General features: G+C 57.0%; 1 protein-coding gene across 2 annotated transcripts in view; it reads right to left on the bottom strand.

Moving 5' to 3' along the window:
• SCRIB (scribble planar cell polarity protein) overlaps nt 1-9,633 on the bottom strand; it is a 108,117-nt gene extending 98,484 nt beyond the window's left edge. Inside the window, exon 1 of one of the 2 annotated variants that reach the window (XM_066337751.1) lies at nt 9,387-9,633. In XM_066337751.1, the coding sequence (XP_066193848.1) occupies nt 9,387-9,548 (162 nt within the window). In that variant the 5' untranslated portion in view covers nt 9,549-9,633. The remainder of the gene's footprint in view (nt 1-9,386) is intronic. The other variant, XM_066337743.1, reaches the window with a different exon arrangement.
• Between the last annotated feature and the right edge of the window lie 7,796 nt (nt 9,634-17,429).

Genomic DNA, 17,429 nt, shown 5'->3' with positions numbered 1-17,429 from the left:
AGAGGAGGGAGGATGGAGGAGAGAGGAGAGGATGGAGGATGGAAGAGAGAGGAGAGGATGGAGGAGAGAGGATGGAGGAGAGAGGATGGAGGAGAGAGGATGGAGGAGAGAGGATGGAGGAGAGAGGATGGAGGAGAGAGGATGGAGGAGAGAGGATGGAGGAGAGAGAGGGGAGAGGGGAGAGGGGAGAGGGGAGAGGGGAGAGGGGAGAGGGGAGAGGGGAGAGGGGAGAGGGGAGAGGAGGGAGGAGAGAGGAGGGAGGAGAGAGGAGGGAGGAGAGAGGAGGGAGGAGAGAGGAGGGAGGAGAGAGGAGGGAGGAGAGAGGAGGGAGGAGAGAGGAGGGAGGAGAGAGGAGGGAGGAGAGAGGAGGGAGGATGGAGGATGGAGGATGGAGGATGGAGGATGGAGGAGAGAGGAGAGGATGGAGGATGGAAGAGAGAGGAGAGGATGGAGGATGGAAGAGAGAGGAGAGGATGGAGGATGGAAGAGAGAGGAGAGGATGGAGGATGGAAGAGAGAGGAGAGGATGGAGGATGGAGGAGAGAGGAGAGGATGGAGGAGAGGATGGAGGGGCCCGGCAGGGCAGGGGGGCACTGAGGCACCCACAGGAGTGGCCCCACATGCCCCCACACACCCAGGAGGCAGGAGGGGCCCAGCCCCAGCAGGCTGCTCCCTCCCTGGCCGCAGGACACAGCCCTCCCCACCGACGGCGGATTTCCGACTATTTAACCCCGTATCAGGCCCTGAGGAATGTGCCACAAATATATAAAAGTACTCAAGTGTTGGGAATACATTCCAGCGGAGACAAAGCAGCTGTCTCCGAGCCAAAGGCTCAGCAGCTGCTGCTTCTCAGGCACTGGAGCAGGACTGAGGAATGCTGTCCCCTTCAGCTGCCCCCAGCACACACACGGCCAGGACACAGCCAGGAGCAGGGAGGAATCTCTGCCCCGGGTGGAACAACAAACCAGCCCGGCCCCCAGAAGGGCAATCCTGAGCCAGAATTAAGTCAGGACACCACAATCAGCATCCCACCGCGGGGAAGGTGTGGGAAGCGATCAGTGCTCTCACACTGGCCGTGGACACGAGGCAGCAGCAGACCATGGCAGTGTGAAGAGAGGATCCTGACCACAACCCCAGCACTCACAGCCTCCACCCTGCTCTGTGCAGTGGGATGGGGCAAATCAGAAGGGCCAGAACTCCCTGTGGCAGGCAGAGGGCATTCAGGGGCATTTTCCATTGAAATACTGGAATATATTAAATAATCACAGCACTTTGTTCTCTGGTTTAGTTGACAAAATGGTGCTCAGTCAAAGACAGGACTCAAAGGTCTTTTCCAACCTCAATGGTTCTGTGACTCACCTGCAAAAGCATCAATCTGGAGAGACATGAGATCATTCCACGGGACAGCACCCTGGGCATGGGTGAAGCAGCCAAACCCAGCACACCTCAGGCACCACCCAAGGACCTCTGCCCCTTTCTGATGTGCCCCAGCATTCAGGTGTTCCCAGCCAGGCCCTTCCTTGGAACACCAGCACCTCGGGAATCACCTCCTACCATTCAGCCAAGGGACACCATCTCCCTCTAAACCATCCCCTCAGCAAAGAAGGGTCAACTGGCAATTACTAAAAGGAATTGACTGATCTGTAATGCCACAGCTATTAGCAAAGGGAAAAACGCCAGAAGTTGTATCATACAACAACCTGTTGCAATTGTTTCCAATCAGACTGTGTCTTCCCCAGGCAGAAATCAGAAGCAGGTTTATCAAACAGATACATCTCCAGCACAGTGAGGCACCATAAAACAACCAAAAAACCCAACGAACCGGGTCTCACCCTGAAACTAAGAATCCAAGACAAGGTCATGAGACCAAGCCAAGTAACTGGTGCAAAGTGAGGGACTCAGGGGCAGCCAGTACCCTCGGGGTGCTGGAAAACACATCTGGGGGACTGGGAAAGTCTTGAAGAAGAGTTAAGTGTCCCTGTGCAGGAGGACAAAGAGCCAAACATCTCCTCTGAGCAGGAAGAGGACAAGGAAGAAGGTGCTGGAGCAGCTCCCAGGGGAACAGCTCAGATGTAAATGCCCTGAACCAGGAGTGGAACAAGGAGCCAGAGCCCACAGAGATGCTGGGATGTCACTGCTCAGCACACAGCACCCTTCCATCCACCACACTCCCACCACTGCCTCAGCCACGTTCCTGCCAGGGAGATGGCACAGCAGGGCTCCAAAGTGCAGGGAACACACCAAACAGGGCAGAGGAGAGGTGAAGAGGTTAACCCAGCCCTGCCTCTACCTCCAGCCATCAATGAACTAATCCCTCCTGGCAGATTCTCAGAAGCAGCCAAAGGGAACTGGAGACACCTGAGATGAGCACGCAGGGCCTCTGCAATGCCACATTCAGGCTTCAGAGACAGCACTGGAACAGCAGCAAGGGCTGGGGAACTGACACAGCACCAGGAGGAACCCCAAAGGGGAGACCACGCTGGCAGGGATGCACCCACAGACAGGGCAGGGCTTAAATCACCCAACACAGACGTACAGAGGGGTTTTTAACAACCTGGGAAAGAGCAGGTGCTCCCACCAGTGACCTCTCTGCAGGTACCAAACCGGTGCCAAGGAAGGTCTGCTGAGAGACAGAGCTGCTCCAACCACGGCCACCTGAATTTTCATCAACTTTTTACTCCACTAAAACTCTCTACTGCCCAGCAGCCTCTGCACCTCCTATTCTACACACCTGAACGTCCTCCAGGACCCGAGCTGGTGGGGAGACACAGGCTGGGCAGGACACCCACAGCTGTCCCACCCAGAGCTGAGCACACCTCGGAGCTCTGGGAACTGAATATTAACACCCATTTCCCTTCCCCAGACCTCAAGTGTAAAATCCACCTGTGCACCTCTTTCCTGTTCCCTGTTTGTATAGCCAAGAACTGTACATCCAAGAGTCTCAGCAGCTCTTTTCTCCATGACTGAGCTTGGAGCTGGCTGCTGCCACCCCAGCACAGATCCCACACCTCTGCTGTCCTCAGGGGAGATGGCCTCTGGTTATTCTAACTCCTGGGCAGCAGCAATCCAGAATATACGGCCTTTGGAGAGACCAACACACACCCAGCTGTCCCACTAACCCACAGGGCTCCTGAGCTCCTGCAAAGCCATGCCAGCTCTGCACACGAGCCTCACAACGAGCAGGTGAAACCAGTTTGCTGGCTGGTTTTGTTAAACAAATGCAGCTGCAGCTTTGACACAGCCTGGGCTGGAAAGAACCACATCCAGAGCAAGAGGAGGTGCCCACTGCACATCAAGCCTTGGCAGGCTCCAGGGCTGTGTGAGCCACGGAGGATTCCCAGCCCCCTGACTTTCCCAGGGAAGGGCTGTTAGTACAGAGATTAGGAGGAGAAGCTTTACTCTTCCAAGGAAGTACATAAACCCCAAGATCCTCCTTACAGCCCTCAGATGCCAGGAAATTAAAAGCTGCTCTTAATTAGATTTGTGAGGCCCCGTTTTGTGTTGGGAAAGTGACAAACCACAGCCTCAAGCTTCACCTGGGGGCAGTGGGACCCTGGCTCTGGACACGGGGCAGGGACACTCTCACACTGGGCAGCCAAAGAGGGGAGAGGACTGCTGAAACCCAGCCAGCTCCAAAGGGCCTTGCCACGTTGCAAACAGCAACAAGCCCAAACAGGGAAGGACCTGCCCTGGACACAGATGGGCTCCTCTGGCCAGTGTCCATCTCCCACAGGCTCCAGGGCCAGTGAGTATCAGCCCACTGGGCAGTGAGAAGTGTTCTCTGCACGGGGCTCGGTTGATCATGGGATTTATCATGGGAGCTGTAGGGAGGAAAAAGCAAAGCAGAGGAACTGGGAAATGCCTGGGGCTTCCCTCTTCAGCACCACCACTGCTAAAACCCTTGGGACCACAGCCAGCCCTTGGGTTTCCTCTCTGCACTGCCCACAGCCTCAGACACTCCAGCCCAGTGTTCCCCCAGCAGCCTGGTCCTGTGCACACTCACGCTGACACACCAGAGCTCTCAGGTCTCCTCCCTCTGCACAGACTTGTTCAGGATTTCAGTTCCTACTCAGCTCCACCCTCCTGTCCTCCTACACCAGGTCCTACCAGCTCTGCTCCACCCAGGTTTCCTCCAGCCTCCCCATGCTCCCAACTCCAGCGCTCCTCCAAAAACACACTAAGAGCCTCTGGATCCTTCTGGGCTGGATCAGCTCCGTCTGCCACCTCTGAGTGCTCCAAATTCCACACTGTGCTCATTCCTTCCTGCTGACACCTGGGCTCAAGTGCTCAGGAGTGGCCTGGATGACTTAGGTGTTATGCAGGGTGATTTCAGCCAGCTGTACTTCCAAAACCCACAGCACCTGGGCAGGACCAGCTCTCCACCCTGCTCCTGCAGATATCCTGCAGCTACCACTCTCTGCAAGATGGGCACAGCACAAGTCAGCACGGAGCAAGTCATTTCCACCTCTGGAATTCAGACACCCTCGTGGAAAGCACAAAGGGAATTCCCTTATCAAAGGGAATTTATAATTTTCCATTAAATCCCTGCAATGGGGCAGCAGATGCTCCCACACACATTTAATCTATCCCTTCAAACTGCCCAAGCAGAGCCACCCAAGGGGAAATTTAGGCTCAAAACAGGCAATTTTCCACAAGGGACAGGTGACAAAGAAGCAAGAGCAGACAGAAGAGGACCCAGCACTGCAGGATGCAGAGAAACATTTGTTGACTCCTGCAGCTGGGAGGAGAGAAGCGAGGAAAGCACAGCAGTGTCACTCAGCAATCCCAGGAGATGGGCAGAGCAGCAGCACAAAGGGCACTGGAAATTCTGCAGAGGAAAACGATGCCACAGAAAGAGCAAGAGATGCCGTGTTTCTGGAACAGGTGAAATAAGGACACAGAAAAGCCCGTCTGAAACACCCAGCTGGTGCTAGGCAAGAAACTCCTCAGAAGAGGAACAATATAAACTCGTGTATTTTCAAGAGAGTGCCTTGACCTTTCCAAAAGCTGCCCCTCCAGTCCTTTCACCTCAAGAATCATCTCCACAGGGAAGTCTTCCCTAAAACCCCTCGAACACAAACGTGCTGCCCAAGGCTGTGCACACTCTCCCATTCCCACTTTTCTGACAGATCTTCACAGGCACTTCCCTGTGTCCTTCAGACCTTCTCCCACAGAATGGACGTGTGCAGTTCTGATGAAACAAGCACAGAACGGGGCTTGTTTCTCCAGAGGTGCCATTTCTCCACCTTCCCTCATGGTAAGCACAAACCCTCCTCCCAGGACCCCTTTCCCAAAAAAAGCCTTGTTCCCATGAAGGGTTCCTCACCTGGAAAACATCTCCCTGACCCACCCAAAGAGTTTTCCCACCACCATCCTTCAGGGACAGCGTATGCCTAAACCCAGTGTTCCCACCTTCCCTCTTCCTCGTGGAATGGCAGGTTATTTTCACTTTTCATCACCATATTCACCTCACACTACACAGATTCCTACTCCTGCCTCAGGTATCTGTCCCTACCAACAGGAATATCCTCAAAAAAAGCCCTTCCTGCAGTGACCCGTGTGCCTGGCCCCAAACACAGCTTGGCACAGCTCAGGGAAGCACTGTGAGCACAAACCTTCAGGACACACATTGGGTCAAACCTAAGGTGGGCCAAACCTGCTTCCTTGTTCCACCAATTGCAGGTTTCCTCCTCTTCCTCCTCCTCACCTGCCTCTGGACCAGCCATGGCACCAGGCACAGGGAACCCAGAGGGGCTGGGAAGGGGAGACAGCAGAGTGCAATTCTGCTTTCCTTGCCCAATCTGTCTCCAAGGCTCAGCACCTCTGGAATCCCCAAACTGAGAACATCCCTGGATGTTCTCAGGAGCAGCAGTTTGGGGCTCTGACATCCCCAAACTCCCTGGATGTTCTCAGGAGCAGCAGTTTGGGGCTCTGACATCCCCACACTCCCTGGATGTTCTCAGGAGCAGCAGTTTGGGGCTCTGGAATCCCCACACTCCCTGGATGTTCTCAGGAGCAGTTTGGGGCTCTGGAATCCCAAAACTCCCTGGATGTTCTCAGGAGCAGCAGTTTGGGGCTCTGACATCCCCACACTCCCTGGATGTTCTCAGGAGCAGCAGTTTGGGGCTCTGGAATCCCCAAACTCCTTGGATGCTCCCAGCAGCAGTTTGGGGCTCTGGCATCCCAAAACTCCCTGGATGTTCTCAGGAGCAGCAGTTTGGGGCTCTGGAATCCCCAAACTCCCTGGATGTTCTCAGGAGCAGCAGTTTGGGGCTCTGGAATCCCCAAACTCCCTGGATGCTCCCAGCAGCAGTTTGGGTCTCTGACATCCCCAAACTCCCTGGATGTTCTCAGGAGCAGCACTTTGGGGCTCTGGAATCCCAAAACTCCCTGGATGTTCTCAGGAGCAGCAGTTTGGGGCTCTGGAATCCCCAAACTCCCTGGATGTTCTCAGGAGCAGCAGTTTGGGGCTCTGGCATCCCCAAACTCCCTGGATGCTCTCAGGAGCAGCAGTTTGGGGCTCTGGCATCCCCAAACTCCCTGGATGTTCTCAGGAGCAGCAGTTTGGGGCTCTGACATCCCCACACTCCCTGGATGTTCTCAGGAGCAGCAGTTTGGGGCTCTGACATCCCCACACTCCCTGGATGTTCTCAGGAGCAGCAGCACTCAGGGCTGCTCTGCTTGCCTCCCTCCTTGTCCACAGCTGCAGGCACCTGAGGTTCACCTGCCTTGTGAGGACATTTAGGTTTGGCTGGGGATGGGCCAACACCTGGCCACAGAAAGCCCTCAGCAGCTCCAGACAGGAGGTGAGGAGGAGGAGTGTGAGTACAGCAAGTCCAAAGCCAAACTCCCTCCCAGCCTCTCCCAGAACAGGCAGTGCAAACACACACACTGGTGTCTCTGCAGATCCTCAGTTTTTGTTGTTTTCTCCTTTGTGGACTGCTCCACTTCTCTCCTGAGCTTGTGTTAACTCACAGCTTTGTCGTGTCATGTGCCAGGTGGTTCCACAGCCCAGGTAAACTACATTTTGCATGGAGAATGATTTCACTCGTTGAGAACAGAGCCCTTTTTGGTTTAACTCAATGCCCTCCTGCAAGCAGCAGCAGCAGCAGTCAGTTGCTCCCTGTCCCCTCCTCGGGGCCATCATTTACACTCCAGGCCTCTGCCATCGATGGGGAACATTTCACTGCCTGTCCCAGACACATGGAGACATCCTGGAATCCTTCACCTCCCTTGTGCAAAAGCTCTCCTACACTGGGTCTGGTCACACTCTTTGCTGCTCCTCGTTCTCTGTCCCCCTCCTGATTTACCCCATCTCCTGAGACCAGGATCTCTCTGTTCTCTTCAATTTGTTATTCTAATCATTCTTTGCCAGAAGACTCCAAAAGGGGCACTCAAAGGCCAGAGAGGAGCCTGTGAGCCCAGGACAGGTCACGGCAAGAACTCTGACGCTCCAAGCTGAAGAGATGCCACAGCTCTGTGGAACAGAAGCTCTTGGGGTGACTCAGGAAGGCACCGAGGGCACACACACAGCACCTGCCATCGCAGGCAGGATTGTACCCACAGGCCAGAACAACATTTCCATTTTTAATCCAAAAGATGCCCTCCCAAGCTCCCAAAGCCCAGCCTGCCCCAGCTCCACGGGGCTCAGTGCAGCACCAGGCCGGGCTGTGGCTGCTCAGCAGGACACACGAAGCTGAGAGCACAGGGACCAGCAGGTTCTCTGCAGGTGCGTCACAATCACCTCATCTGCAGGTGGGACTTACACCCAGCCCCACGTCCCTGCCCAGAACACACATTTTCCAGTAGTTTGGGAAGCACAACAAGATGCTGAGCTACCTGAGAGCATCACACTGGTGTCTCCAGACCTGAAGAACCTCACAGCTGAAGCCCACCTCACCAGGGTCCGGGGAGAGATAAGCAGGAAAGACAAACAGAACCCAAAAATACCAGAGCAAGAACTGCTGCTTGCAGACAAGAGAATCTCTTGTTTTTTTTAAATCTAGATTTGATGACAAATTCTGTAACATGTCAATATTCCATAAAAATCTTGAAAGATAATGACCTGCTTCTCCATTTCTTTAATAAACATGCAACTCAGCCTCTATTCCCTGAAGACCATCTCTCCAAACTCACGGCAGTCAAACACCTTCTCCCTGTGCAGGCAGAACTTAAATAACTTTTAAAATCATACTGTTTCCAAAAGGGACACACAATGAAACTTCCTCTGGAGTATCCCACAGCCCAGCACTACCTTAAAGCCTCTTCCTTCCCAAGAATCAGGCTCAAATTCCCACCTGCACCATCCTGTGTGCCAGATTACCAGGCAGAATGGGAACACCCTGGCTTGGGTTCCTTGGATGGTACTTCATGGCCCAAACTGAACCAAACTGAGCTCACCAAACTGAGCCAAACTGAGCTCACCCCATCCCAGGGCCCTGCCCTGCCAAAGCAAACCCTCGGGAGTCACGAGATGCTGGGCCAAGCTGGCAGTGGAGCAGATCTCCAGCCCTTTGCTTCTGCAGCGGTCCCTGTGGCACAAACAGCACATGGAGGCCTTGTCCTGATGCTGTTCCCTGTGTGCAGAGCTCTGCAGCTGAATGCTATTGCAAGAGAAGCTGAAAGTGCAGGCTGGAGCCCCAGATCACAGAATAATTTGGGATGGAAAGGACCTTAAAGATCACCCAGTCCCTAACCCCTGCCATGGGCAGGAACACCTTCCACCATCCCAGGCTGCTCCGAGCCCTGTCCGACCCGGAATGGACACTTGCAGGGATGGGGCACAGCTTCTCTGGGCATCCTGTGCCAGGGCCTCACCACCCTTCAGGAAATAACTTTTGGCCAATAACCCCTTTAACCCTGCTCTGTGGGAGAGAGAAGCCATTCCCCCTTATCCCATTCCTGCAGGCCCTTGCCCCAAGTCCTTTCCCATCCCTCCTGGAGCCCCTTTAGGGGCTGGAAGGGGCTCTGAGCTTTTCCCAGAGCTTCTCTTCTCGAGGCCCAGCACCCCCAGCCTGTCCTCACGGCAGAGATGCTCCAGCCCCCACAGCACCTCTGCAGCCATAACCATAAAGCACCTCTATCGCCTTTAATTCACTTACTCGACACTTTTCGCAGTTTACCGATTAAACCAGAGGGTTTAATTCACGCCGTGTTTTGCTCGGCAGCGGCTGGTGACCGGGGCACAGCGCTCTCCCCCAGGGCAGCGGACCCTCTCCCCGCTGATGGCAGCGCGGACCCCGAGGGGCTCCCGCCCAGCCGGGGCTGTCCCCCGCCCGCCGCGGCCACGGGGCGCTCGGTGCCGGGCCCGGAGCACGGTAACACGGGCAGGGCTGCGCAGGCCCCGGGCCGAGCTCCGGGAGCGGCGGGGCCGGTGCCGGGGCTCACCTTGGGCAGCTCTCGGAGCTGGTTGGCGTCCAGCAGCAGCTCTTCGAGCGAGCGGCTGTAGCGGTAGATCTCCTCGGGCACGGCCTGCAAGGAGCAGTGCCGCCGGTCCAGCGCCTCCACGTGCCGGTTGCAGCGCCAGAGCGGCGGCATGCAGCGCAGCATCGCGCCGGGCCGCGCCGGGCCGGGCCGAGCCGCCCGGGACACACGGGCCGGGCCTGCGGGAGCGCCCGGATGTGCGGGGGCCGGGCCGGGCTCCCGCTGCGGCAGCGCCCCCGCCCCGCTCCCTCCGCCCTGGCCTGCAGCCGCTCCCGGCGCCGCTCCCGGCGCCGCGCCGCCCTCCGCGGGTGCGCCTGGGAAAGGGAGTCCCGGGACACGGGATCCCTGGGAAACGGGATCCCTGGGAAATGGAGTCCTGGGAAACGGAGTCCCCGGGACACGGAGTCACCGGGACACGGAATCCCCGGGAAATGGAGTCCTGGGACAGGGAGTCACCGGGAAATGGGATCCCTAGGAAATGGAGTCCTGGGAAACGGAGTCACCGAGAAAGGGAGTCACCGGGACACGGAATCCCTGGGAAACGGAGTCACCGGGAAACGGGGTCCCCGGGAAATGAGTCCCCGGGAAATGCAGTCCCCGGGAAACGCGGTCCCCGAGAAACGAGGTCCCCGGGAAACGCGGTCCCCGAGAAACGGGGTCCCCGGGAAACGCGGTCCCCGAGAAACGGGGTCCCCGGGAAATGAGTCCCCGGGAAACGCGGTCCCCGAGAAACGGGGTCCCCGGGAAACAGGGTCCCCGGTAAAGGGAGTCCCCGGGAAAGGCGGTCCCCGGGAAATGAGTCCCGAGAAACGGGGTCCCCGGGAAATGGAGTCCCCGGGAAACGCGGTCCCCGGGAAATGGAGTCCCCGGTAAAGGGAGTCCCCGGGAAACGGGGTCCCCGGGAAATGGAGTCCCCGGGAAACGCGGTCCCGGGAAATGGAGTCCGCCCCGCTCGGGGCCGGCAGCGGCCGCCGCCGCCCTGGGGACTGCAGGAACCGGCGCCGGCACAGGACAGACCGCGGGCACCGCCTCCAGCCCTTCTCCCGGCACAGGGCACTCACTGCAGAGCGATTAAAGCCCCCATGGGTCCGCCCCGGGACACTGCGCCCGGGTGCTGCTTCGTGACCAGAGCCAAAATGCAAAGGGAATAATTCCCTCTGAGCTGTCCCAGGACACTGCACTCCTCCTCCTCCCTGTTCTATCCCCTACTGCTTTCAGTTTCCCGGTTGCCTCGGCGCTCTTTATCTTCCGTGTCCAGTTTCTCCTCAGTGAACTTTGTCCCTGCTCAGTGTCTTACGCCAGCGCTATCACACGGCCCTCAGAACATCTCCTCCCCAGACCTCTGCTGGATCCAGCTCCTTTTGCCTCGCACACAGCTCCCCACCAGCTCCTGGTTATCTCAGTTATCGATCCTCTTTCCTCACGGTGTGGCTGTGACAACTCTGTCACTGGTGTGACACTGAGCAGAGCCCAGTGCCCCAGAACAGCCTGGGACATCAATCCAGGCCGGGAAAAATACCGCATTTCAGTCGTATCCTCAGAGGGAGATACTAATTTTGAAGAATTAAGGACTTTAGTTAAACTAGATATTGCTGACGTAGCCTTCCCTTTACATTTTGAAGAATAAATGACTTTAGTTAAACTAGACATTGCTGACGTAGACTCCCCTTCTACTAACTAGACATTGTTGAGGTAAACTTCCCTTTTTTTAACATAAGCCGGATTTAAAGAACCGATAAATCAGGAGACCTGTCAACTTAATCAATAGACTCCAAGAACACAATGTGATCATAAATCAGATAGTCTTGAGAAAACAGGATCCAGGTGTCACCAACACTAAAAGGTTAAAAAGGCAAAGCGAGGAAGACCCATCTTACTTCATCATTTTGAGACCCCACCCCCTAAAAAGGACCACCGACCCATTTCAAAGAACAAACTACGCATGCTTAATTGCTTTTTGGCTAATTACCATACGAAGCAGGGAATGGGATGGACCAGAGTTATGAATATGCATTTGTGTTTTGGGTATTCAACACTTTTGGACATAAAAAGACCCTGTGAGCATCTGTAAATTGCGGTGTGTATTTGGGAGCTATCCCTCACGCTGCCCAGCGTCGTGATAAACACACACTTTGTAACTTCAAACTGTTAGAGAGTCTTTGTCTGTCATAGTTGGATATCGGTGTTGGATCAATATCCATATTTTTTAACAAATCAAGAGTGCAGGGTCAGAAACTACCCTGCAATGAACAGAGAGTGACCAGCAGCTGGTGAGGCACTGACATTGGCAAGGGACTGGTCCTTGTGCAGGCAGGAGATGAACATTGTCCTTTCAGCGTCCACAACAGGCAGAGGCTGTGGAACTGGGAAGGGAGGAAAGAGGGAATTTATGAAGTCATTGAATCACAGGAGGGTTTGGGGTAGGAAGGGACCTTAAAGCCCATCGAGTTTCATGCCCTTGCCATGGGCAGGGACACATTCCACAGGACCAGGCTGCTCCAAGCCCCATCCAGCCTGGCCTTGGACACTTCCAGGGATCCAGGGGCAGCCACACCTTCTCTGGGAACCCTGTGCCAGGGTCTCCCCCCTCTCACAGGGAAGGATTTCTTCTCAATATCCCATCCCTGTCCTCTGGGAAACCATTCCTCCTTGTCCTGGCACTCCATTTTTAAACATTTGGGATTACTGAGCTTTCATTTGCCTCAACTGCAGTGTCTGTAACAGAGATATCCTGCTGTGTCTGTCACAGCAATCCTGTAATAGAACAATCCTGCCACACAGAACATGAAGCTGTGACTTCATACTAATTATTATTCCTGGGGCAGTACCTGGGGTGATGCATCAGCTGGTGTCGTGCCCTGTCAGAAATCATCAGGGGAGCAGAATAATATGGGCATGGTGGCAGGTGGTGTGAGAGAGACAATGACTTTGCCATCAGGATGAAAGATGAAATTTAAATTAAATTTAATTTAAATTTAAATTTTCAGGCCAGCTCTGAGCATTTGTACCAGCGTGGGAGTTGCAGGTGTAGGATGGTCCCAGCTCTGTTCCCAATAAATGGAGAGGCAGCACCATGGAGCAAACCCGTGGTGCTTTGAGGATGGTTTCATTGGTCCACTAAGCCTCAGCAGAAGTGCAAGATCACGGCAGGGACAAAGACAAGAATTACAGTTCTGCAAAAGGCTCAGAGGGCAGACACAATGTGTGTCTCCAGGGAGAGCTTGATAAGCACTCTCCAGTGCTTATCACCCATCCTGGCAGCCCAGAGAGGTCCCCGAGGACTGGAGGTGCCAGTGTGATGCCCATCCACAAGCAGATCCAGAGGAGGAGCCAGGGAGCTCCAGCCTGCCCGGGAAGGTCATGGAACAGATCATCCTCAGTGTCATCAGCACGTGCAGAACAACCAGGCCATCAGGCCCAGCCAGTCTGGGGCTGTGACAGGTCCTGCCTGCCCAACCTGCTCCCCCTCTGGGCCTGGGTGACCTCCTCAGGGGCTGAGGGAAAGGCTGTGGATGTGTCTGCCTGGACTGAGTGAAGCTTTGGCATGTTTCCCACAGCATTCTCCTGGAGAGCCTGGCTGCTCCTGGCTCATGGCTGGGCCAGGCACTGGTGGGGACTGGGGCCACTGGGATTCCCTGGGCTCAGTTTCATCTCTGTGTCAGTGCTCTGGACAAGAGGACCAAGGGCACCTCAGAGGACACCAGGCTGGGTAGGAACATGGGTCTGCTGGAGGGCAGGAACCTCTGCAGAGGGATCTGGAAAGGCTGAACGACCCTTCCCTGCACACATTCCACCCCCTTAGTTGTGATGGCCCCAAAATTAGTTATTTGTGATGACCCAGGATGGGAGGTGACTAAACAGTGTCCAGCACGGGCCTGGCCAGGGCCTGTGGCCACTCTCTGGCTGATACCAGCCAGGTGCTATTGGCCTCCTGCCCACCTGGGCACACCTGGGCTCATGTTCAGCCACTGTCACCAACACCCAAAGGTCCTTTTCCAGCCTCTCAGCTGCTCTGTCCTCAGCCCAGGTCACAGCAGGACCCAGAACCTGGCCTCATTGAACCTCCTCTGTAGGCGTTGGCCCATCAGTCTCACCTGTCCTGATCCTGTTTAGTCTCTGCAGTGTCTACATTAATCAATAAAGTTGACAATCAAGTTGTCCTGATCCTGTTTAGTCTCTGCAGTTTAGTCTCTGCAGATCCTCATTTTTGGTTGTTTTCTCCTTTGAGAGAAAACAAACAATCAAGTTGTCAAGTTAATCAATAACTGTTGAGAGCTTCAAGGGATTCTGCTGCTGAGCTGAGCCTGGGGAGCTCCCGGGGCATCCCCAGGTCCTGCCCCAGCCCCTCCAAGGCTCTGTCCCCTCCCTGTCTCCCCCCTGGGCCCTGCAGGGGGACCTTTGATTGTCCTGGTGTTGGGTTAGGGTCAGGGGGCTGAGCTGGATCTCCTGTTTCCTCCCAGCGCTGGGCTCACACTGGGACCTGGGCAGGTGCTGACACCCCTGAGCTTGGTGCTGCTGGGCAGGACCAGCACTGACTCCCCAACATTCCAGCCCCATCTGCTGTGCCAGGGCCCTGGGAGGGGACACAGCCAGGACAGCTGACCCCGGGGGTATCCCAGGCCTCGTGACCTTGGCTCAGATGGAAAAGCTCAGGAAAGAAGGAGGAGGGGAGGTAAATTTGTCATTTACTATATTTACCTTCCGGAGAAACAGCTCCAAGTGCTGGAGCTCTGCTTTCTGGGAAGTGGTCAGACTGCTCATGGGAAGTAGCGAATAAAATCTTTTTTTCCCTCTTCTTGTGCAACCTTTTGTTTTTGCTTGTACTTGTGCTGAATTATTTTGACCCTCCACACCTGGGTGGGGGCTGAGAGGATTTGTCAGGGGGTTCCTGCCCATCCCTGGGGCTGGAGAGGATGGTGGCTTCTCCAAGTCCTGTGGTGGGGACAGTAAAATTGCCCAGGAGCAGGGAGAGTGTCTGGATTGAAGCCCAGCCATCCCAGCAATAAAAAGCTAGAGGAACCAGATGTCCCCAGGAGCACAGGGAGGGCCTGAGAGCAGCACCCAGACCCCACACCCAGCACAGGGCACAGGTGAGGCTTTGGGTTGGGGTCCCAGGAGTGACACCGTGGGGCTGTGGGGACCAGGCTGGGGGTCTGGATGTGAAGGGACAACAGCCCATGGGACCAGCCAGGCTCAGGGCAGCACTGGGACACAGCCAGGGGACAACTGGCCTGAGATGCAGCCGGGGTGTCCCCTCTCCCTGGACTGTCCACTCTCCCTGTTCCCACCTCCTCTGCCCCTCACAGAGCATCCAGCCACATCCCCCCGAGTCCCTGCAGTGCTGGGGCCCTGGGGAGTCTCTGCCCACCGTGGAGCTCCTGTCACTGGTGCTGCTGGCCGGGACCTGGCCACCAGCATCCACCTGCGCTGGTGGGAACGTGGTGGTGCCATCAGCATTGTACTGAGCATGGCCCAGCTCCTTCACTTCAAAATAATGAGGGCACTGACAGCACTCAACCACACCCAGTGTGTCCCTGACAGTGACTGTGCCAAGCCCTGGAGCAAGGTGGTGGCCCTGTGGCACAGCCAGCCCTCCCTGCTGGCCTGAACATGGAGGAGGGTCTGTACCCCGAGTTCAGCCAGGCCACAGCTCCTGGTGGGAATACCTGTGCTCCTTCTGCCTCAAGGTGCTGCCTTTCCTGCTGGTGGAGGCCCTGGAGGACCTGTGGAGTGCCCGGAGCCAGTCCTGGGCTGCACGTGGACCACAGTGTCACTGTCCACTTTGTCACCAGGCTCAGATGGCTCGGCCACTTCACCTCCACCTCCTGCGAAAAATGTCAGCGTGTCCCATGGCGCCTTCCAGGTGGACACCTGCCATGGTGCTGACACCCAGAACTTCTCCAACTACCCCGAGGAGGAGGAGATCCTCATCCCACCCTTTGAGACCTTCAAGGTCACCGATATCACCCACTAAGGCAACGAGACCTGCATCCACCTCCGCTGCCACGGCATGCACAGCAATTACACCTGTGACAACCCTGGGGTGGGGACACTGCACCCGGGCTGGGGACACTGTACCTGGCATGGGGACACTGCACCTGGCATGGGGACACTGCAGCTGGAGTGGGGACACTGCACCTGGAGTGGGGACACTGCACCTGGGCTGGGGACACTGCACCTGGGATGGGGACACTGCACCCGGGGTGGGGACACTGCACCCGGGGTGGGGACACTGCAGCTGGGGTGGGGACACTGCACCCGGGGTGGGGACACTGCACCCGGGGTGGGGACACAGCACCTGGGGTGGGGACACAGCACCTGGGGTGGGGACACTGCACCCGGGGTGGGGACACTGCACCCGGGCTGGGGACACTGCACCCGGGCTGGGGACACTGTACCTGGCATGGGGACACTGCAGCTGGGGTGGGGACACTGCAGCTGGAGTGGGGACACTGCACCCGGAGTGGGGACACTGCACCTGGGGTGGGGACACTGGAGCTGGGGTGGGGACACTGCAGCCGGGGTGGGGACACTGAACCTGGGGTGGGGACACAGCATCTGGGGTGAGGACACTGCAGCTGGGGTGGGGACACTGCACCCGGAGTGGGGATACTGCAGCCAGGCTGGGGACACTGCACCTGGGGTGGGGACACTGTACCCGGGGTGGGGACACTGCAGCTGGGGTGGGGACACTGCACCCGGGGTGGGGACACTGCACCCGGGCTGGGGACACTGTACCTGGCATGGGGACACTGCAGCTGGGGTGGGGACACTGCAGCTGGAGTGGGGACACTGCACCCGGAGTGGGGACACTGCACCTGGGGTGGGGACACTGGAGCTGGGGTGGGGACACTGCAGCCGGGGTGGGGACACTGTACCTGGGGTGGGGACACAGCATCTGGGGTGAGGACACTGCAGCTGGGGTGGGGACACTGCACCCGGAGTGGGGATACTGCAGCCAGGCTGGGGACACTGCACCTGGGGTGGGGACACTGTACCCGGGGTGGGGACACTGCAGCTGGGGTGGGGACACTGCAGCTGGGGTGGCTGTGGGGGCCACGATGGCTCCAGCTCCGCTGGGACAGGGGGGTTGGTGCTGGGAAAGGTGATGGCAGTGGCAGAGCTTCGGGTGTGAGGCATTGCTCAGCTCCAGCTGCTGTCCTGGGATGGCACAGCATGGCACAGGAGAGGGTAGGATGGCATGGGATAGGATGGCATGGCATCCATGGGATGGGATCCATGGGGTGGGATCCATGGGGTGGGATCCATGGGATGGGATCCATGGGGTGGCACCCATGCGATGGGATCCATGGGATGGGATCCATGGGATGGGATCCATGGGATGGGATCCATGGGGTGGGATCCATGGGGTGGGATGCATGGCATGGCACCCATGGGATGGGATCCCTGGGATGGGATCCATGGCATGGCATCCATGGGATGGCACCCATGGGATGGGATCCATGGGATACCACGGTGGGTTTGTTTCCTGGACACAGCACTATTCCACACCCCGAGGCGAGGGATTTCTGGTTTTCATTCAACTTTGCACAAAGCAGGGAGCTCTTCCTGACCCCCTTCTCGGGCAGAGGTGTCCCAGAGGAGCCCCAGGGCTCACTGGACTCCTCCTGGCAGCGCTGGCAGCTGTCACTGTCCCCCCCTGAGCCATGAGGTCACAACAACCCCGTGGAAGGCTCCAGGGACAGAGCAGCTGGAAATCTGGGACAGGCTCTGGGGCTGCTGGTGGCAGAGTTTCCCAGGGGTGGGATCCTGCCTCCTCGGGGATCAGATCCCACTGGGGAAGCTGACCACAGGGTCAGTCCAGGGGGTGGGGTCCCGCTGCAGATTGTCACTGCACCCTCCCCTTGTGACCTCAGCTCCATCTCCATGGACACAGCCCCAAACACTCCGGATCTCCAGGACTCTGCTGGCCAGCAGCAACCCGGGAGCGGTGGGAGCACGGGGAAAACCTGAGAGCAGGAAAGGTCAGTGCCTTAAAAGACCAAA

Source organism: Sylvia atricapilla, chromosome 1 (genome assembly GCF_009819655.1).
Source record: "Sylvia atricapilla isolate bSylAtr1 chromosome 1, bSylAtr1.pri, whole genome shotgun sequence".
Taxonomy (NCBI): domain Eukaryota; kingdom Metazoa; phylum Chordata; class Aves; order Passeriformes; family Sylviidae; genus Sylvia; species Sylvia atricapilla.
This window is presented reverse-complemented; position numbering and strand designations above follow the sequence as displayed.